This window comes from Cebidichthys violaceus, unplaced genomic scaffold, assembly GCF_023349555.1.
Source record: "Cebidichthys violaceus isolate CVI_PGR_0920_01 unplaced genomic scaffold, fCebVio1.0.p SCAF_83, whole genome shotgun sequence".
NCBI lineage: Eukaryota > Metazoa > Chordata > Actinopteri > Perciformes > Stichaeidae > Cebidichthys > Cebidichthys violaceus.
In genome coordinates this window covers 323,297-344,456 of record NW_027176968.1, presented here as the reverse complement: position 1 = coordinate 344,456, position 21,160 = coordinate 323,297, and the positions used below count along the sequence as shown (strand labels likewise).

At 41.2% G+C, this 21,160-nt stretch overlaps 2 protein-coding genes across 3 annotated transcripts; one reads left to right on the top strand and one right to left on the bottom strand.

Annotated features, from left to right (window-relative positions):
• Window positions 1–916: 916 nt before the first annotated feature.
• On the top strand, window positions 917–9,522 carry gyg1a (glycogenin 1a). 2 transcript variants are annotated; one of them, XM_068702320.1, is made up of 7 exons: window positions 917–1,058; window positions 3,950–4,088; window positions 4,163–4,337; window positions 4,627–4,789; window positions 5,539–5,665; window positions 6,406–6,643; window positions 7,916–9,522. In XM_068702320.1, the coding sequence occupies exons 1-7, from the start codon at window positions 917–919 to the stop codon at window positions 8,081–8,083; spliced, it is 1,152 nt and encodes a 383-aa protein (XP_068558421.1). In that variant the 3' UTR covers window positions 8,084–9,522. The 2 variants fall into 2 exon arrangements, with proteins under 2 accessions (XP_068558421.1, XP_068558422.1); XM_068702321.1 differs by having other exon boundaries at window positions 929–1,058; window positions 3,953–4,088.
• Window positions 9,523–9,725: 203 nt separating this feature from the next.
• hltf (helicase-like transcription factor) lies at window positions 9,726–20,546 on the bottom strand. The gene is made up of 25 exons (XM_068702319.1): window positions 20,484–20,546; window positions 19,743–19,945; window positions 19,463–19,629; window positions 19,122–19,264; window positions 18,924–19,000; window positions 18,427–18,498; window positions 17,808–17,999; window positions 17,433–17,507; window positions 17,274–17,334; window positions 16,989–17,055; window positions 16,513–16,571; window positions 16,339–16,386; window positions 16,025–16,129; window positions 15,832–15,923; window positions 15,048–15,191; window positions 14,667–14,799; window positions 14,130–14,265; window positions 13,679–13,858; window positions 13,476–13,591; window positions 12,227–12,408; window positions 11,993–12,115; window positions 11,688–11,800; window positions 11,153–11,333; window positions 10,760–10,840; window positions 9,726–10,452 (listed from the first exon to the last, which is right to left on the bottom strand). The coding sequence occupies exons 2-25, from the start codon at window positions 19,938–19,940 to the stop codon at window positions 10,309–10,311; spliced, it is 2,889 nt and encodes a 962-aa protein (XP_068558420.1). The 5' UTR covers window positions 19,941–19,945; window positions 20,484–20,546; the 3' UTR covers window positions 9,726–10,308.
• Between the last annotated feature and the right edge of the window lie 614 nt (window positions 20,547–21,160).

Sequence of the window (21,160 nt, the reverse complement as noted above, 5' to 3'; positions counted from 1 at the left end):
GGAGGTATTGGAGTATATGGAGTATTTAGATTTAATGTAATAATAGCTGTGTGTGACCATCCCCACACCCACCTGCATTTCCTTGTTTGGTTATAAGCCTTTGACGCTTCCTTCAGCTGTAATTTGAAGTCACGACCACTCAGAGGCAGTGCTGTCACAAGCTGATGAAGTGAAGAAGCTCTCCCTGTTTTTTTTTTTTTAAAGTAGTGCAGCATGTTGCCATACAGTCCACTTCTTAAACTGAAGCAGGGCACACATTATGTATTTATATAACAGTATTTGCTGATGACTCAAACTTAATTAATTTGAAAAACAAATTCAGATTGCAATCGAACATCACTCATTTCTGATTCTAACAAGTTCATCTTCTGATACAAGTGACTAGTCATACCACCAGGAAACATATTCATACACATATTCACATAAGTCTTGTAAAAGTACTAATACCACATTGTAGAAATACAGTTACAAGTAAAAGTTCAGCTTCAGTTATATGCTACTATCCCTCTTCTACATTTCAGAGGGAAAAGATGTTCTTTTTTTATTCCACTACATTAATCTCAAAGCTATAGTTGGGCCAGTTACTGTGCCGATTTAGAATATTAATACAAAATACAATCAATAAATGAATGATGATGATGCACTTTGAAAAAATATATTAAGCAAACCAGCAGTATATAAAGATAAAATGAGCTCCACCTCCATTAAATTAAATTGTGCATCAATAATTATAATATAATAATACATATTTGTCTGGGACGTTCTGCATAACGAGTACTTTTACTTTTGGTATTATAGTACATTTTCATGCTAATATGTCAGCACTTTTACGAAGGTCAAATTTGAGTATTTCATCACTGTGGTATTGGTGATGTATAGGCTCCACGCAGGGGGCGTGTCGGCTGTCACTGGTCACATGACCCGGAAAATGTGGGGCTTAATTCCTGTGTTGGACTGCTCCCAGCTGCTGAGCTTGTGCGCAACGCAGTGCAAACCCTCTGTCTGCCCCATCACGACCTCCGCGCCCCAGGTAGACTCTCCTCATCACACCATGTCGGGTAAGAACCACCGGGGCTCCGCCGACACTTGCATCCGCTACACTGACACCGGAACCCGGCCACTCAGCACCGGATCGGGGCTGCGCGAACTGCCCTCTTCTCCCAAAATATCGCGAATTTATTAAACGCTGCAAAAATCCGTCCTCTGCAACACTCACTGCTTCTGGCATGCGGACATTAATGATGATATGGCTTTTAATCGTTAATAGCAGTTATGTTTTATGTGCTGCGGCCATTTGAAGGTTTTATATGCGTTTGATTTGATGAGTTGATGCAGCGGTTTGGATCAAAGTAAAGCTCTCGGTAATCAAAAAGAGTACATCCGGTTGCAAGTTTCAAAGTTGACGCGTTTGAAGGCAACTAGAGTTGAGTTTCAAAAGGCTCAAATTTAAAAGGGAGAATTGTGTTGAGAAAAGAAAACGTAATATTCCCTTCGAATAACATATTTATTTAGATTTTATTTTTTGTAATTTTTGCTCTACTCTTAATATTTTTTATAACACAACCAAGACAGATTGGCCTACCAATATTAAAGAGTTTTAAAAAATCAGATTTACACGTGACGAAGATAATGGGACAATATACAGTTAAAAAATGATCTTATCAACGCTGTCACTTTTTGTAAATGACCTTCATTTCTTGTAACTTATCGGCCAACATTTTTACTTCTACTATTATATCTAATAAGATGATATTGGTTGGTCAAGCTCTAATGTTGAGGTCTGATTTGTCCCCTGTAAAGTCACCATCATTGATGATTAGTCCAATGTATATTGTAGCTGGTTAGAGTAGTTTAGCATATAGACTGCAAGCAGTGGTATTGATTTTCTCATCTAACAAAGCAAATAAACATATATCTCCCAAAATGTTGAGGTTTTCTTTTAAGTTGACATCTATATTGCCACATAATGTTGAGGCCCGTTCATTGAAGGAGCCCTAAAATTAAATCTATATCTAAGAATTTTATTACAATTATTTAATTTTATATTTTATTTACACGGTTTTATTTTCACGGTTCATATATATATATATATATATATATATATATATATATATATATATATATATATATATTAATTAATGAACAAATTACAAACTAGAGCTTAAACAATTACCCAATATGGTCCATTGTCAAAAAATTCATCTGATTTAATTAATCTTTCAGATAAAAATGCCAAACATTAATTAACTGGTTGTAGCTTTTCAAATGTGAATATTTGCTGGTTGTGGACTGTTGACTGGACAAAAATCGCTTAAAGACCTTTAACTTTCGTGATGGTCCCCTTTCACAATTTGCTAGACCAAACGATTAAATCATTATTTTACAGTTTTTAACAGTTATATATTAAACTTTGTTCTATAGCTCATGTATGCTTTTATTGTTTAAAGGAGACACTATTTACTTCCTGGGTTAATGTGGGGTCTTTGATTAACTTGACAGTGCGGACGTGCGCCTCAGTGTGTGGCCTTGAAGTTTTTGTTTTTTTCTAATACTGTAGAGGCCTCTAGTGTCGCACCTTTTATAGTGTATTACTATAAATGTGTTTCCTAGATAAGAATAACTATGAAAAGTATCACATTAACATGAAAATACATACAGAAAACAATGCTTACATGTCCGTAATGGACACTTTACATGCAATCGCTACACATTTTATTTGCATAGAACAATACATTTGACAGTAGAATATGCTCTAGCCTATATAAGTGTATATTACCATATATTATTCATGAATTTACTCCATTATATTTTAAAATTGGTGCACTCATAACAGATTAAATTGTCGCTAACATCTTCACAAACGTTTAGGACCCAGAGGTGTGGAGGTCATATGTCTTCATTAAGGCCTCAGATAACTCTGTGGGAACCCGGCTCATGCTTCCTGTATGGGCGTATGGGTGAGGCGGGCTTAACCCTCTTTTGATCATCAGTTTAAAGTTCCTTGAAACAGACCCTAGCAACCGCACAACACTGCCTCTCCGATCAGGTTTCACAGAAGTCCTCCAAACAACGCACACATTCAGCTTGATGAATACTATCTGCTGGCTCTGGGCCAACGTTCACTCAAGCACAAACACAGTGTGTGTGTCCTGCTGTTGTTAATGTATGCATGTGGGACCCAGCAGACACTGAACTTCACACACACAAGAGGCCTGCAGATGAATTGGACGTACTCGTACCGGTGCGGCGGGTTATACTCGATTGACGAGACGGGACACTGGATGTGATGGTTCAGGTTTGGTGTGGAGGAAAAAAAGCAGATAAAGGTGCATTGATTTAATGTGGTTTCCTGTCAAATTTAGAGACAGATGCACAGATGCTCAAGTGGCAAGTTTGTGGTGGAAAGTCCACGAAATGTAGCTTTCTTACCATTCCTATCTGAGGAGGTTTACTCACATTAATAGCAAGTGTGAGTATAAATGCTCAGATGTGAGGATGGATAGTATCTTTTGAGGTAAAAAAAAATGTTTAATTTATATTTGGCTGTGTCCCATTGTCCTAATAAGGGAAGATGATATTAAGGGTTTCACTGTGTAATTTAGGATTATGATGCTTTTACAAACTATCCACATTCTATATCAATTTTAGTTATTTATTGGAGGCTGTTGTGAGCCTGTAGCGCCCGTCAATTTCACCAAACGCATCACAGATTCCACTGAATATTTACCATTTTTGACACCTTCAGAATTCTAATAAAATGCATTTTATGCATCAAAACTTCTCTGGTTAATCTTACAGATGATGCACAACACACCAATGTTTTAACTAGCAAGAGACTTGGTTAAAGGGCTGATCGATGGAAGTAGGCCTGACAAAAGAGACATCTATGAGATAACCTGCCAGTCACATGGCTGATGAGTGTTTGTGTGTGTCTGTGTGTTTCTCCAAGCAGACCAAGCTTTTGTGACGCTGGCCACAAATGACAGCTACGCCAAGGGAGCGATGGTTCTCGGCCAGTCGTTACTAAACCACAACACAACCAGGAAGCTGGTTGCACTTGTAGGACCTCATGTTGCTGAACCTTGCAGGTAACTCAGGAAAAATTGTCAAAGGTCAATATCGAACACACACACTGACACAAATCATACTGTCTGTGTTGTAGAGACGCCCTTCACTCCATTTTCGATGAGGTGCTAGTGGTGGACGTTATGGACTCGGGCGATACAGCTCATCTATCCCTGATGAAGCGTCCAGACCTGGGAGTAACATTCACCAAACTGCACTGCTGGAGTCTCACACACTACAGCAAGTGTGTGTTCATGGACGCGGACACACTGGTGAGACAAAACACCTGCAGAGAACATACACACAAAAATCACCTCATAGTTAAAAAAGTAGTATTGTTTATTGTCCTGTGATCACAACATGAAACAGTCTATATTTAATTAATTTGTTCATGTTTTTTCATGTTGTATCTGCGATCCATACAGTGACAAAGAATTTCAGCTACATGACAAATGTCTTTGAGTATAAACACATGCTACTGAATTTTTGCAAATTCCTATCATAATCTTGATGAATGAAACTCAATATATCTGCAAGCAACTTTTATTTTAATGTATTCAGGTGCTGTCAAATATAGATGAACTCTTTGAGAGAGAGGAACTATCTGCGGCTCCGGATCCTGGTTGGCCCGACTGTTTCAACTCCGGGGTGTTCGTCTTCAGACCGTCCAATGAGACGCACGAGAAGCTGCTCACGTTCTGCAGTGAAAACGGCAGCTTCGACGGTGAGACCCGAATGTTTCCGTCTCTTTTTTTGCAGTTATTTAGAAAACTAAGAACAGAAAAAAAACCGAGGCCAGGTTAAGATTCTTTCTTCTCGACTAAAACAACAGTACGAGTCTGCAGACAAGCTAGCAGCTCTGTGAGGCAGGTGTGACCGCTGTACTTTGGGTTAATGCATTAACATGACCATGCTAACATGCTCATAATGAGAATGTTAACATGCTGATGTTTAGTGCTAAATAATGCCATTAATCTCCTGCAACCCTTCTCCCTCCCTACACACACACACACACACACACACACACACACACACACACACACACACACACACACACACACACACACACACACACATATAAACTTTATATATATGTCCTAAGCTTAGCTCAGACCTGGTCTAACCTCGTCCCCACACTACCACCTCACCCCTGCAGTTTGTCTGCGGTTAACAACGTGTCACATACATCTGACATCCGTCTCTAAGTGTGTTCAAAGATTTTGCCATATGATGTCATTCACTGTCCCGTCACAGCGTTCTCAACACTCATTTTTCAGTTTCTATTTATACATCACAGATAGGACACAGTCTGTGGGAATGTAATGCGTGTGTGGTGTTGTGACTATAACTGTTTAACTTGTATCTTAACACGCCAAACCAGAGCTTCTTGCCATCTCTCGGTTTGCTCTACTTGAGCCCAAATTTATGTCAACAAATGTCTCAAGTTTATTTTTTGTGTTTCCATGTCTGCAGGTGGAGATCAGGGGGTTCTCAACAGCTTCTTTGACACCTGGGCGACGGCAGATATTTCCAAACACCTCCCCTTCATCTACAACCTCAGCAGTATCGCCATCTACTCCTACCTGCCAGCGTTCAAACAGTCAGTACACACACACTCACACACACAATCGATGTATCCAGTGTTTCTTCCTATGTTCATGTGTAGCCGACCTATTGCCCGGATTCTGTTGCTGTCCTTGTGAAATGCTTGTGTGTTAGGAGGCATAAAGCTTATCCATGGTCAGTTCAAAGGTTGTGTGTGTGCATGTGTGTGCGGCTGGGTGTTAAATTATTGGCTGCTGAAACTTAGAGCAGGGACAACATACGTTCTTCCACAACCTGCCTCAAAACAGAGGAGCTACTGTAGCTACACTTGTATACTTTGTTTGATTTAAATCTGCACTGTAGAGTATCACAGAGGTTTAAAACACATTTTCAGGTTAGCCAAACTGTTTTTGAAAGAGTAAACGGAGGCGGATGGTAAAATTAGTGGCCAAGCTGTCGGTTATAATCATCGATCGCAGTTTATGGATCGACTTCCTGATTCAGATTGACCATGCTTTCGTTACTTGTGTACACACAGTTTTTCTGTGCAATGTGGGATTGTAACAGACATTTTTGGTGCACACATTTTGAAACTGACCTCCAAATTAATTGGTTTAGCTCGTCTGGCTGAACTCCATTCTATATTTATTTTTTTGTCATTGGACTTCGTAGCTCCTCGGGGCCCGTTTCACAAAAGTGATTTTCAAGCTTTTGGATAGATTGCCAATAGCAGCAGACTCTCTGTTTCTCTCACACTCTTTCCTGCCTCTCACTTTGCCCGCTGTGTTTTCACAGGTACGGCCGGGATGCCAAGGTGGTGCATTTCCTGGGAAAGGTGAAGCCATGGAACTACTCCTACGACACTCAGACGGGAGAGGTCAAAGGCCACTCCCTGTCCCCTGACCAGTGCCATCTGCATCCCGACTACCTGCTCATGTGGTGGCAGCTGTACGCCAAATCGGTGCAGCCTTTGCTGCAGCAGGCATACGGGGACGCTCCATTCAACAGCGGCTTCGTAGACGCCATCATGGACGTACGTCAGCTGTTGCGTTGTTTAAGTGTGTGTGTCCCGTTGTACGTGTGGCTGTGGTGACTATGCATGTGTCGAAACATAAACGAGGATGTGCGATTGTGTTTTTAGCCTATTGCATAATCGTCTTGTCCTGACTTTTTCTAAACGTGTAATTACTAGGTGAACTCTACTATGATGAAAGTCCCACATATTGAAGCTTTTTATGACTCCCGATAAGAGGACTGTCCAGTTTTAGTTCCCACAACAACAAGTTGATTTGTTAAACATTGTTTGAACCTGTTTGTTGACTGCATGAATGGCTTGCAGCGTGCCGTGCCTCCAACAACTGTTCAGCTTTCTACAGAGTAGCAGGAAGTTGCCATGCTGCCCTGTTGTAATAGAGTTAGTCAGAAAATGAAAGAGGCAACTTTGCCCAATTGCCTGAAGCTGTGCCATCTTGTGGTACAAGTTTATACAGGCCCGTCATGGAGAAAGTCTGTAAGTCTTGAGCTGAGCTCTGGCTTAAGTTTAAAAAAAAAAAAAAAAGAAATCTGTATGCCAAGTGAATCTTGAAATTTAGGACTTATTTTGAATTATTTGAAGAGACACAATGCCACAGAATGGCAGTTACATGATAGTGGCACATTCAGATTTCCCTAATTTCCCCAAAGTCAGTTGATTTAAAGGCATCATCATTCTGTAACCTGACTGAAGACAAGTGGAAATCAGTGAACGTACTGCTTAGCCACCAAATGTTACTGGTCATACTAGACCAGTTTGGACTTTAGCACCAAAACCCCTGTGTGTGTGTAAGAAGAAGGATTTGTTAGTTCTTCTTTCAAAATGTGCAGCTTTAAAGTCCCCCTCCACTCAAAAATTTGTTTTGCTTATAGTTTGGTTTGACAACTGTGGGGAAATGGACATTTTAGATTTAGTAATCAATATATTGATTTGGTTACATAACATATTTTTTAATTCTACTCCATCTGCACTCTGTTACTGCTCCGCTCCGTTGTGTCATTATCTCTTGTTTTGTATTGACTTATTGAGTGTACTTCTACTCTAGGAATCCAGAAACTAAACTCTTATCTGCTGCAAAGTGTGTTGCAAAATGTCATGTTTGCACTTTGACTCCCCTGACGAAATCCCTGCATGCACCGATTGTGTCTCAAACTGTAGAAAAAGAGTGTTCGGCCGAGCATGGCCCGAATGTGGGGAAACCAGTCCTTATAAAGTATTGCTCCAGTCCCATGTTATGATCCATTCTTTGTCTGCCTCTTGTCTGTCAAGCAGGGTAAGCTTCACGAGGATTTGAGGGAGAACCCGGCACCCTTTGCTCCTCCCCCACAGAAGGTTTCATCAGAGGTGAGGAAGCAGCGCTGGGAAGCGGGCCAGATCGACTACATGGGTGACGACTCCTTCGACAACATCGCACGAAAGCTCGACTCCTTCTTAAAGTAGCGAGCAGGCGAGGCAGCATGACGGACGGAGAGAGCACCAGTTAAAGCTCTGTGTGGGTGAAGATTTTAAGCACTGCTCAGCCAATCACAGGGGCTTGATTAGCAGGCAACTGGATGAATGCCTTTGTGCAACATTCAGCCTCACTCTCTGCATCCCATCAGTGTGTGTGTATGAGAGTGGAAGTTTGACACAGTTCCCACGCACACTCTCACCATTCAGTTTTCCCCTCAAATATACACTATTTCACTTTCTTGCTGAGAGTTAGAGGAGAAGATTGATACTAAATATTAAGCTACTGCCAGCAGCATTTTTGATTCACTCCCGCAAATCAAGTTAACTCATTCCTCTATAAAAGCATTTGTTCAAAAAGAACGATTCATTTGTGAATCTAACATCGCCAATAAACATGCGTTGTATAATCTTCTCATCCAACTCTCGGGAAGAAGGCGACTAAGCGTACTTCCTAAAACGTCAGACTCTTCCTTTGAGTGTTCTTGTGCATTTGATGGAGATGGATTCATTGTCCCGATTCTTCCTAAACTGTGGAAACTTTCAGAGACAACAGAAACTGAAATCATTAAGTTTAAAAGTTGTTTCTGGATTTTACCACAACTCCTATCCTGCAATAAGTCCACTTTAAAGCAGATATGCAGCAACAGGCTCATTTCCCTCTCAAAGTCCCTGCCAGTTATGACAATCTCGCTTTAATTAGAGTGTTCACCTCACCAGAGTACAAAGGTAAACTTCCCTATCCGTGCCTCTGACACTCACCAGCTCCATGTGACTTCAGCTTTGTAATATCTGGTGTTATATTAGGACAAAGGCCTGTTATGTTGTATTTGCATGGCACAAAAAAAATAAAAAGTGGGTCAGTAATGAAGTACTTTCACCCACATCCTGAGGTGCTGTTGATAGTCTTGTATGTATTTGTGTGTAATTAGTGCGCTGCCCAGGCATCTGTCATCTGTACCCTGCATGTTATGTAATGTCCCAGCCAGATCCACATCAGTACATCTTTGTGCCATGACCGGTTTCGTCACTTCCTTTCTGTAGTGTTACCAGCTGCCTTATTGCCATTCACCGTTTACAAAACCTCACTTACTGTTACCGCTGCACAACCAATCTTAACTTTGTTGAGTCCCTCCTTTCCTGTTACCAATGCCTCATTTACTTCACTCCAGCTGTGTGACCTGAAACTAAATTATTATCTATAGCTCCTAACAACACACTCCTCCAACAAAGGAACTGGCGAGGTTGAGAGAAATTTTTTTTCAATCTTTTCAGCCTGCTAAAATCCTGCATATGCATGAGTGTGGAAGTGGACCAAAACTGTAGTGACATCAGTTAATGCAGATCTGTCCTGTCACCTAGCTGTTAACTGTACATCCCTGTAGAAGCGCTAATAAAGAAACTGGTGAAGAATTACCTTTTAGCCATCACTTCTGTATCAAGTTTATTTTCTTTGTTCTCTGTGTAATGATTATAGGGCTTCAATTAACCCTTTGGTCAATGAGATGTCACAAAATAGAAACAAAAATGGCCCAAAGTCTTTAAATATCCTGGTTTGTCCAACTCTTAACATAAAGCAGGAAATCCTCACATTTGAGAAGTACTTAATGTAACCACTTAAATGATTATTAGATTGTGTAGTAAACAGATGTTTCCCTTTATTTTCAGGTTTTTGGTTAAATATACATTGAAGTTCTGAAAGCTGCTCCGTCTCTGTTTAAATACAGTAGCTACAAATGTACAATATCAGCAGTCTGCATTTCTTTAATCCAGAGACGGCAACAAAAAAAATAAATCCTACATACAGAACACTTGAATCGTCACGGCTGGTACATTTTGTAAATTGACAACTCGAGCTGCTAGAACAGGTGGGATTAACTTTCGATTAAATCCTTATCAGCCATCTCAAAGTTTTAACACAGCTTTGACATTTTTATGATCAAGACAAACCGCGCCTACGCATCACAACAAAAGCGTGTCGTGTGGTTTGTCCTGTTAATGAATCAGTATCAAAACTTTAACCGTTAAATAGAACAAATGAAAACATTCAGGACAAACTACAAATGAAACATTTCAAAATATGAACATAAAATTGACAATGTGGACAAAAAAAAAATCTCTGCAGCCCTTCAGATGTGAACTGTCAGACCCAACAATAACAGGCAACTGTTTGAACCTGAACTGACGTATTAACATGGGAACACTTCGTCAGACGTCTACAGCTCCATCAGAGCTTTGATGTCGTCCATGCGAGATGTTTTCCTGTCAGTGTTTTTGGAACCAAAAGCCTTCTCCACCAGGTCTTGCTTCTCCCTCTGGATCTTCACCATGCTCTCCTCCACTGAACTTTTCACAATGAACTGCAGCAACAGACACACACACACACACAAAATCAAAATGCATGCAAAATGTTCCAGTCAGTGATTTTTGTCAAGTACCTTTCTCTCTTGAATTTAACCATGAGAATGTAATATTATAGACATAATTAAGATCATCTTAGATCTGAAGAAATCATTTCAATCATCAGGTAGCTGAACATCTGTCTTGTTTTACAGTCTTCACAGTGTAAACCAGCAAAGGAATGTGTGATGCCTTGCCACTGAACTTTTCACTGCAGACCCAAATACAAAAGTGCCAACACACACGGTTTAGTAATAGATCCCTGACCTTGGTGACAAAAACGTTCCTCGTCTGTCCCAGACGGTGGCAGCGGTCGATACACTGTTCCTCTGTTGCAGGATTCCATGCCTAAAACACACAGTCAATAACAAGCGGACATGCAGTTAAGAATTTCCCTTCTTCCTGAAAACACAATTTAGGTAATAGATGATGGCCTTAAAAATGGTCATAATAGTCATATATGGCATTTGTTTATATTCTTCTTCACTTCTTTTACAATTTTATGTTTTGTTTTCTTAAAAGTGTAAAAAAATTTGCCATAAAAACAGAAAAGAATGTCAAAGTATCAATATACTGTATAAAAATCCCTTCAGGGTGCACAACCTGACACATTCAATAAGCCGTGTGTCTGGTTGGCTCCTGGTCGAAATCTGCACTTACAGGGTCCATGAAGAAAACATGAGAGGCGGCAGTCAGGTTAAGCCCCACCCCTCCAGCTTTGAGTGACAGAAGCATGATGGCGGGGCCGTCGGCTGCAGGGCTCTGAAACTCCTGGATGACCTGAGTCCTCTTCTTTTGGCTCATGGTGCCATCAAAACGCACAAAACTGAAACCGTGCTCTCTGGTGAAGAGAAAGGAGGACAATAACGCCAAGAGACAAGTTGTAAAATAACAACCGACAATTTAATTAAATCTAAATGATCCACTTGAGGGCTGCTGGTGCACTGCTAACATAAACATCTAAACCTGGAGAACAATAGTTTGGTCACCTAAGAGCCACAAATCCAACAGTTTATAAGTTGCAATTTCTGATTAAAATAATTGTGAAATGCTGGAAATGGAGAAACCAAAATTTTCACAAAAAGGAAAACAACTCACGAAACGTCCACCATAGCTGTTGTAATAATTAAATTGCACAAAAAAAGCTGTTTAGAGTATACTTACGAGACCCTGAACTACTACTGTGAATGTTTACCTGAGTGGAGTCTCCAGTAAGGTGAGGAAGCGTGTGAACTGAGAGACGACCAGACACTTAATGCTGCTGTCTTCACATCGTAGCCTGAGCAAGTTTCCCATCAGCGCCTGCACCTGCAGTGATGAATTAAATTCACTTCAGAGAAGGAACAACACGGCTCTAATAAAGTAGCATTACAGCACATTTTCATCACTGCCAACACTACTTAATAAGAGTGACTTCCAAGTAAATAATTAAGGAAAGAATCACAAAACAGTGCTTTTATCACCCAGTTAATTCTGCATCCTCAGTATATGCAGCTGTACCTTTGAGCTTGTCCTCCACTTATCAGAGTTTGTACTTTTCTCTTCCTCCATTTCCTCCTGTGGAAACTCCACCAGTTCACTGGTCTTGATCTCACTTCGACATAGAGGACAGCGCGCTGTTTCCTATGCGCATACACACACACAGAGCAGAGAGAAAAGACAGAAAACTTGCCTTTTAAGTTGTCAAATATCGATTCAGTTACAGACCAGTGTCTGCTACAGGCAGCACATTACCTGCTCAGTGCCGATAACCTGGGCGATGCAGGGCCGGCAGTAAACATGGGCGCAGTGTGTAATGACGGGCAGGTTCACCGAATCCAGACAGACAGAGCACTCCTCATCAGAGCCGCTGGCCAACACAAACCGCAGCTTCTCTATCAGACGCTCTCGCATCTCCGCAGGTGTTGCTACAGCGCCTACAGACAAAATATCGGATCAATTTACACGTGAAAATGAACACAGAGGAAAGAAAATCTTTCTGAAATGTGCATTGAGGCCAGAGCTACTCTTGAAGACACAAACGTCATGACCTCTTTCATTTTGGGAACGTGAGGGTTATATAAAGACGCGTTTATATTCTAGGATTACACACATTTTATTCATGTTGGGTTTGGGACGACTTATTCACCTCCCAGACTACATGCTCATAAAACAGGGTCGGTAATAAGTAGCCTCAATGTAAAACCTTTTCCACATGTTACCAGCTGCAAATAGTGAATAAGTACCAGTCACACAGGGAAATTCATGAGCGAAAAAGTAAACTCATCGGCAAAGCAGGTAACTGGAAAAAAATGTAATGACTTGGATACATTTTCAGTGGTGGTGAATATTCTTTTAAAACAGGAAACCAAGAGAGAAAGAAACATAAAAGGGCGATTAGCAGTAGTGTGAAAAAGGTGGAGGAAATAAAAACATTATGAAAAAAATTGGGAGAAGGGTTTTTGCACAGCAGGGATTTTCACTTGTCATAGCAGGTGCAAAAGCAAAGCTGTAATCAATAACACTAACGAGGGCTCCTTTTCATTCAGGTGTCCCAGTAAACCGAGCAATCACGCTCAATAGCAGCGCCTGGAACAGGTGCAAATCGTTAATGTTAATTATTACACCTGCTATGACTAAGTCGAGAAAGGTCTAGAATATAAGCGCTCACACCACTCACCAGAAGCTACAGATTAAACTCTTTACACACCCGTGGTGCTCTCACACAGGTGTTTTCAATCATTCCTTCTGATTATACCTCCTCTCAGGACTGTGTGTGGCGTGAAGAGAAGATAATCTCTGTAAATATACACATCTATGATTGGCTGCACAAAAGTGAAACCTGGGCATCAGAATTTATTCTGAAAAAGTAAAATATATATATTTTCAACTAAAACAAAAAAAATCACAAGAAATCTCCAGCAAGCCTGTCTGCGTATCAAGTGACTAAAGGGCTTCAGAAGCTGTACTCTACATTATTCACTTATTGCATTAGTCTCATTACTCAGGTCTGAGGATGTCTTTGCCAGCAGATCAGGGTGGCAGCAGTGCTGTCGAAGCCTCATCAGGATGGCCAACACGTCAGCATAATTCCTCAAGACTGTCCCTTCAGTCACGTATCTACACACAAACAAACACAGTTAAGATCACTCAAAGAAAATACACCAATATGAAGCTGTATATGTACATACATACACTGACACACACCTGGCGATGGTATTTCTTCCCTCATTGCGAGCCAGCTCGTACTCCTCTCTTTCCGACTGGCTCAGCTCGACCTGCTCCACGCACACCGTCTTCTCAGGCAGAGACACCAGGGGGCGCCCGTTCACCTCGCTGCCCTTGGTCCGCCGCAGGGTGATGCACTTCACCAGGGTCTGGAGGTTCCTATGTGCACAGTATCAATTGTCTGAGTTTATTAACATCTGATTATCACTCAGTGTGCTACACTGGAGAATCAACATAATTTAACACGTCTAGCTTTCTTATAAAATAGCAAACTGGTACGATGTGATCAACTATCAAAGGACTTTTTGAATGTCATTGGTATGTCACAACTTAGAAAGCTTGATACACTGATGTCACTCAGACAGACGATGCCCTCTGGAGTCTTATTACTACATTGCAGCAGTGTAACATAACGTTAGTGAGCACGCACTGCAGGCCGGCCCTGTCTCCTTGAGTGACGGGTCTCTGGATCACTCTGTTCCACCACTCTCTGGCATCGAAGGGCTTCAGACGCAGGAAGGCCAGCAGCATCCACAGGTCCTTCACACTGTTCTGGATAGGAGTACCTGGTGGGATGGAAGAATGAACACGCACACACACAAACAATTGCCTTAACTGCACTGCAACTATTACTCTGTTTTTAGCTTTTTAGTGTTTTAATGACTGTTTTTAATGTTTCAATGAATGTTCTTAATTGTTTTTAAATCTCCTTTTCTTTTGCATTATGTTTTGATGCTTTTATGTGAAGCACTTTGAATTGCCTTGTTGTTGAAATGTGCTATACAAATAAACTTGCCTTGCCTTGCCTTAATGTTAATAGTAATTGCCTTAATACTGAGGCTGTGTCTGTGTGTACTTAATTAGGTCAAGAACGTTTGTGTTTTCATATGTTGGACTATCTGTGTGTGTGTGTGTGTGTGTGTGTGTGTGTGTGTGTGTGTGTGTGTGTGTTAAAGTGCAGGTATACCTGACAAAATCCAGCGCCGCTGAGCTGTTAGGTCCAGCACAGCCTTACTCATCTGTGCATTAGGGTTTCTTACAAAGTGTCCTTCGTCCAGCACAACCCTCAGCCATTTGATGCCATGGAGAGGACTCTTATTCTGAAAAGTAAACAAAACATTATAGTTAGAAAGATAAGGAAATGATCTCTCACGGGAATATTGACATGAATTGAACACGCAGTTCAGGTTCAGGTCACACATTAATTAGCTGCTATTAGAGGATTTTTCTTCTCAAAATAAATGATTGCAGTCAACACCACCATATTAAATGCATCGGCCATGTTTTCTGTTCTGTGTGAACACTTTGGCAAACCTTACAGATATACATGTGACCCGTCGACACGCACCCCAAAGTCGGCAGAGAGGACGTTGTAGGTTGTAATCACCACATCCTGAGAGGACAGAAAGGTCTTGCTCCTGTTGCGCTCTGCGCCGTAATACAGATACACGTTTAGCTTTACGTTAGCGCGTACATGCTGCTCAAACTGGTCCTGCACACACACACAAAAGGACAGAGAAAGACAACATGACTGGCTGACTTCGGGGATGGAAAGGTAGCATTGAACAAAGCAGATGGAGGCTACAGCTCTGAGTCAAAACTGTTATTCAGTCTGTTTGTTCGGGCTTTGATGGCTCTGTATCTCTTCCCTGATGGTAAGGGTAAAAACAGACTGTGGCCTGGGTGAACTGGGTTCTTACCGAGGTTGCTACCCTTCTTGAAGAGACGGCTATCATACATACACTGTGTCCGAGTTTAGAAGCACAATTCTCACAATCCTCTGTGCCGTTTTTAACCACCTGGACCGGGTCTCTGCAGGTCTCGGCAGTGCAACTGGCATACCACAACGTGGCCCCGTAGCAGAGGTTACTCTTTATGGTGCGTCTGTAAAAGTTTATCAGGATCTTAGAAGGAACTTTGACCTATTTTAATGTTTTCTCAGGAAGATAAGCCTCGGTTGAGCTTTCTTCACGAGGAGAAAGGTGTTACGGGGCCATGCTAGATCTTTTGTTATGAAGATAACCAGGAATTTGATGTCATAAACAACTCTCCCCGTCCTCACTATGTATGTGGGGAAAAATTATCTCCTTGGTGTTTGTGGTGTTTCGGAATGTGTAATGCTGTATTCCTACCAGCCAGTTGCTGATCACAGAGAGTGGGCAGATGATGAGAGTTGTTCTTGCTGATAAGTCATCTGCACTTTCAGTGATGGAGAACCCCACACCTGCACATATGAAAAAAGGTATGTATACATCTCCAATATCACAACATTTTCTTTTTTTTCCTCCAAAAAAATAATATAGTATGTACACCGTTAGAACTCACTCGGTGTAGGAGTGGCAGTTTTCTTCTTCTTCTTCAAGCTTGTATCTGCTGCTGGGCCACCCAGTGCTGCAGCAAAGTCCAGATCCTCAACAAATTTAGGAGCCTCTGCACATAAAACAAAATACACATAGTGATTTAGTTCATAGGGAATGGTGATTAGGATGTTATGCAAGCCAAATAACAACAGCATTGTGACAATTTCACAGGTCATTTGTAGAAGATTCCTCGTCAAGCTTTGTCACACAGTGTCTTCAACATGCATGTACATGAACATATTACGGTGCACAAATATAAAGACTTTACTGGACTTGCACCTTTAATGGGCTTTCGCTTGGTGGCTTTCTTCTTTCCTCTGCTGGTACCTGTAAGTGGAGATGTCAGGTAAAAATGTACATAAGCCACACAAGCAAAGTAAGGCAACAAAAACAAGCAAAGCGTGTGAACAGACCTAAAAGGTGGTGCATATGGAGATGACAGTCAATTCTTACTCTTATCCGACTTGTCCACTACCTTGGCCGAATCAACACTGATCCCCTCCACCTGAGAACTGATCCAGACAGGAAGCACGTCAGCGAGATCAATCATACCACTGAGGGCACAAAATATGATTACATTTGACAAAACAGGTGTGCACTTATAGACATATACACTGACTGAATGTATGGAAATATGTCCAGATGTAGTCATTTGCATTCTTACCTTTACACATAAAGATTTTTAAATGATTTTGGGGGCTTTTTTGCCTTTATTCGATAGTGCAGCTCTACACAGGAAAGAGGGAGAAAGAAAGGGGATGACCTGCAGCAAAGGGCTGCGGGTTGGATTCAAATCTGGGCCGCTGCAGTAAGGAAACAAGAGCTACCTGGGCACCCACCTCTACACATGATTGAATTATGCAGTGATACTAAAACACGTCACTGACAATATGATCTGAGCATGACAAATTCAGTTAAACCACACTTACAGGTTTGGACGCATAGAACCAGCTGCTGCGTCACTAGATCCTGATCCATCGCTTGCACGGCTACTTCCTGAAACAAAAACACATCATGTCTAAAGTTAGTGCTCCGTTTGCTTTTAGCATTCAAGATCCCCCCCCCCCCCCCCCCCCACACACACACACACACACACACACACACACACACACACACACACTCACAAAGAGAGATAAAGGAAGACTGAACAAAGAAAAACAATAAAAAGAAAATCTGCATCACCAGCTAATTTATTGTACGTAAATCTAGATTACCTTCCAGTTTGGAGGCCATCTCTGGTTTAGTTTTGGCTTTGACAGGTGAAGGCTGCTCCTCCTGCACACATGTAAACGAGCACTTTATGATGGCTGAACACATGTCAATCGGACTGCATACTGACTGAAAAGAACACATCCACACACAGCTACACGTACACATTTCTCCACAGGAAGAGGCTTTCCTTTGTGGAAGTTGGTGAGAATCAGAGCGATGGTTGTCAGAGTTTTTCCCTGGAAAACACAAACAGGGGTTTGGTATCGATTTATGTCTGCTTAGATATCAGCAGTGAAGCCTTTTATTGTGGTAAATGTAGACTAAAAACAGATGAAGTTTTTATTATCCTTCTTTTATTGGAGAAAACATCATGTTAACCTGCCTTTTCAACACATACACAAAAGTTTAAAACACAATTGTCTCTACTATATATAGTGATCAGCAACTGACTACACATCCCATCATGATATAAGGTAGAAATTGAGCATATTATTTTTTAAATGTACTGAAATTAGACAAAAGTGCATGTTTCTCACCAGTCCCATGTCATCTGCCAGGATTCCCCCACGAATTCTCTCTGGCACTTCTTTGGCAGAGAAACATGTGAGGCTGTTGTAGTAGAGCTCGCCCCTCCTCTCCCAGAAGGGTGGCAGCGCAGATTTGTTTTCTCGCGCACACATCCAGGACAGCGCCTGCTTCTGGTGAGGCAGGAGAAGAGTACCCACAGACTGCAGAGAAAGAGAGCGGCATGTTCACGATACAGCTGCACTAAGACACTGACAACACACACACACACACACACACACACACACACACACACACACACACACACACACACAACTATTTCAGGGTGCAGGAGGGAGACGACTTAAGGGGTGAGAATCAGTTCTCCAAAAACTGCAGCAAGAAAGAGAAGGTAAAAGGAAGAAGGGATACATTCAGGATATGATGCGATATGATGCTGACATCATATTGCAGACATTTAGCAGGTGATCTACAATGTGTCCAATATTAGAATACGTTTAATAATAATAATTATAAGTTATTGACATCTTTGTTATGAGAGTAATACGATGTACAATACAAGACCAAATGGTGACCACAAACAAATGTATGCACATACAATACAGACAGATGAGCCGATCAAATACGCACCTCGGCTGCTTGTTTCTCTCTGTCTTCACTCTCCATCAAGCCATCAAAAAGCTTGTCGAATGCGTTCTTCAGCTGAAAGAAAAAAAAATATTTTAACTGCTGACTTAAGTCTTAAAGTCTGTTTTTAATACGTCAAAAATAACTGCACATGTATAGTCATTCCATAGAATTTTTGCATTTCAATTATACCACATTTGAACAATGAATTCTCTGAGCACTAAAAAGTCCAAATAATAATTCATTTTAAAAGCTTTACTTAAACAACCATGCTATGTTAAGACACTTAGTTTTTCGACCACACAGATGGTGTTTAAAAAAAATACAATATAGCAGAGATTACCTGTAACAACATCAACGTTACACAATTTTGATTTAAATGAACTTCAATTTAGTTTTAATGTAAAAAAAAAAAGGGATAATAAATCAAAATATACTGTCAAAAACAGAGGAAAGACAAAATATGTTTATATTACATTTACTAAATTTCAGTAGATTACCTCCGCTGCAGTTAGTGGGATGGTCAAACCTTTTTTTGCTGATAATGCACGAGCACCTTGACTATTCTGATTTGCACCTGAAATCATATACACAAAGAATAAGCGGTAATGTGGATGACAATACCTGAAAACATGTGTAAAAGCTATGTGGATAAATGTGAGGACATCCATTGGATGGGTGAGTGTGTTTGTTTGTACCCGTTGCTTTGCCTCCTCCTGTGTTCAGTTTATATCCGCGACGGGCCATGCTTTCCATCACAGCATTTTTGTTTTCCTCTTTCCCCCAGAAGGACAGCATCACTGGCATGGTGAACGAGTTTTTCGTCCCTGAGTGAACCACCCTGACACATAACAATAAAGAAATCTAATCAAATACAGATATTTAAGGGGAGAATCCATCAATATCACCCATATATGCCTACATTTCGGGTTAGCCAGGTAATTTTGATCAATCCTTAAGATGTTGAGAAAGATCATATTCTGACATTCAACATGTGAGCAGAGAATGACACTGACATGAACAATAACAATCGACTCACCCCTCAACTTTAGCCAAATTGTTGTCCATGACATGGGCCATGGCTGCTGCCAGCTCCCGCTTGATGTGACCCACTTGGTTGCCATAAATGTTAGCGACCATCACTGCATTGCGGTCGTACTGATTCTGGGGCTGCCTCACTAAACCGACCATTTCACCTTGATTCACCTGTGAAGAGAGTAAAACGCGGATGACTTGAAGGTTTTCTCAACCTATATCTGCACTATATTGTCTCTTTTGTGAATCAGTGCACTACACCAATAAAGGTGATGGATCCTCACCACCCCGGTGTAATATCTGAGGCCAACCACAGTGCCCTGCAGGTGGCCAAACAGCACGCTGCCATCTGCGTCCGGCTCCTCGGACGCTGCGGCCCTGATGGCCTGGGAGAGGGTCTCTGCACTGGTGTCATAGCGGTCTGTGAAGAGGTCCACCTCACTGTACCGGTCCCAGCCGAACCTCCACCTACGGGACAACATCACACCTACAGCACGCGCAGAGACATGCACAAAGACATACACAAACAGACAGAAACAAGGAAAAGTAAGTGTTAACTGTTGGAGAATAACACAAAACTCCCCTTAAAACCATGTCCTCTGTGTGCACAGACATGGCGCTGCAGATAACACTACAGGCAAAGTTGAACCAGGTTACTAACTTCTTAACTAACAGTTACGTTAGACACATATGGTTTACATGCAGGAAACTAGCATATTTCTACATTGGATGCAGCGTTAAATGTTGCTGAATACCAAATTAGCTAACAAAGTGACTCTGACTCCCTACGGAAGTATGAGCTATTTAACCAAATCAGGGACACCCGTTAAGATAATGCATCTTAACATTTAAGTTAGTTTAGCAAAATTACATTAACGTTGTTTGCAAGCTAACGCTAGCTAACTTACATTTTTAACATTTAATACTAACGACTGCTAACTGCTGGTTTGAGTTATTGCGTTAACGTTAGCTGTTCGTACACAAACGCTAACGTGGGTGATTTATCTGTAAATAAAATATCGTACTATTCTTCTCCTCGGCGATTGTTTCTGGTGCGGTGCTGTTGCTGATGTTTGTGCTACATTGTTGTGACTGTGTCAAGTCAGCAGACCTTGATGTATAACTTCCGGTAGTGACCTTCAAAATAAATTCTGATAGTGTGATGTTTTATGGTGATTTGGGTATTTATATTCTTTTTTTCTTGGTAAGCTGGTGCATACCATTATTACGAATATCTGCAGTTGCAATTGGGTTGTTTTTAAGCATGTTTTGTGAGGACTTCCAACATAATGTAGCAGTTGTATTTTGCATCATAATAATATCCAGTGGCTGTTGAATTGTATTAGTCATAGATATCCCATTAAGGTCTTTAATCAGTTTTTTTGTATAAAATGTAAAATTACTTTGGCAATAAGTAATTAATAATTCGAGCGCTCTACAGTAGATAGATTTTATTATGAAATCACAGTCACCTTGTTTTTGGTGTTGTGTCCGTCTACTTTTATAGTCCGACTGGCACACAGGCAGCGGCAGCTGCTTTTCACCAACTGCATTTTACGCGCCCTTTGGGTTTCGCCCGATGAGCGCTACGGTGGCCGCGAGATCCAGATTCCTCATGTTTGTTTCTACGACGTTCCGCTTCCTTTCCAAGTTCCTCCCCGGGCCAAACAAGGAGCCAGTCCGAGAGTACTCGGGGAGAAAG

What these genes read in the sequence shown, in the direction of transcription:
- gyg1a (XM_068702320.1), top strand. Translation starts at nt 917, where the DNA reads ATGACCCGGAAAATGTGGGGCTTAATTCCTGTGTTGGACTGCTCCCAG. An exon ending in TCCTCATCACACCATGTCGG is followed by an intron (nt 1,059 to 3,949) that starts GTAAGAACCACC and finishes TGTTTCTCCAAG; the next exon opens with CAGACCAAGCTTTTGTGACG. An exon ending in TCGTAGACGCCATCATGGAC is followed by an intron (nt 6,644 to 7,915) that starts GTACGTCAGCTG and finishes TCTGTCAAGCAG; the next exon opens with GGTAAGCTTCACGAGGATTT.
- hltf (XM_068702319.1), bottom strand. Translation starts at nt 19,940, where the DNA reads ATGTTGTCCCGTAGGTGGAGGTTCGGCTGGGACCGGTACAGTGAGGTG. An exon ending in TCCCACTAACTGCAGCGGAG is followed by an intron (nt 18,499 to 18,923) that starts GTAATCTACTGA and finishes TTTTTCTTTCAG; the next exon opens with CTGAAGAACGCATTCGACAA. An exon ending in GGAAGAAATACCATCGCCAG is followed by an intron (nt 13,592 to 13,678) that starts GTGTGTGTCAGT and finishes GTTTGTGTGTAG; the next exon opens with ATACGTGACTGAAGGGACAG.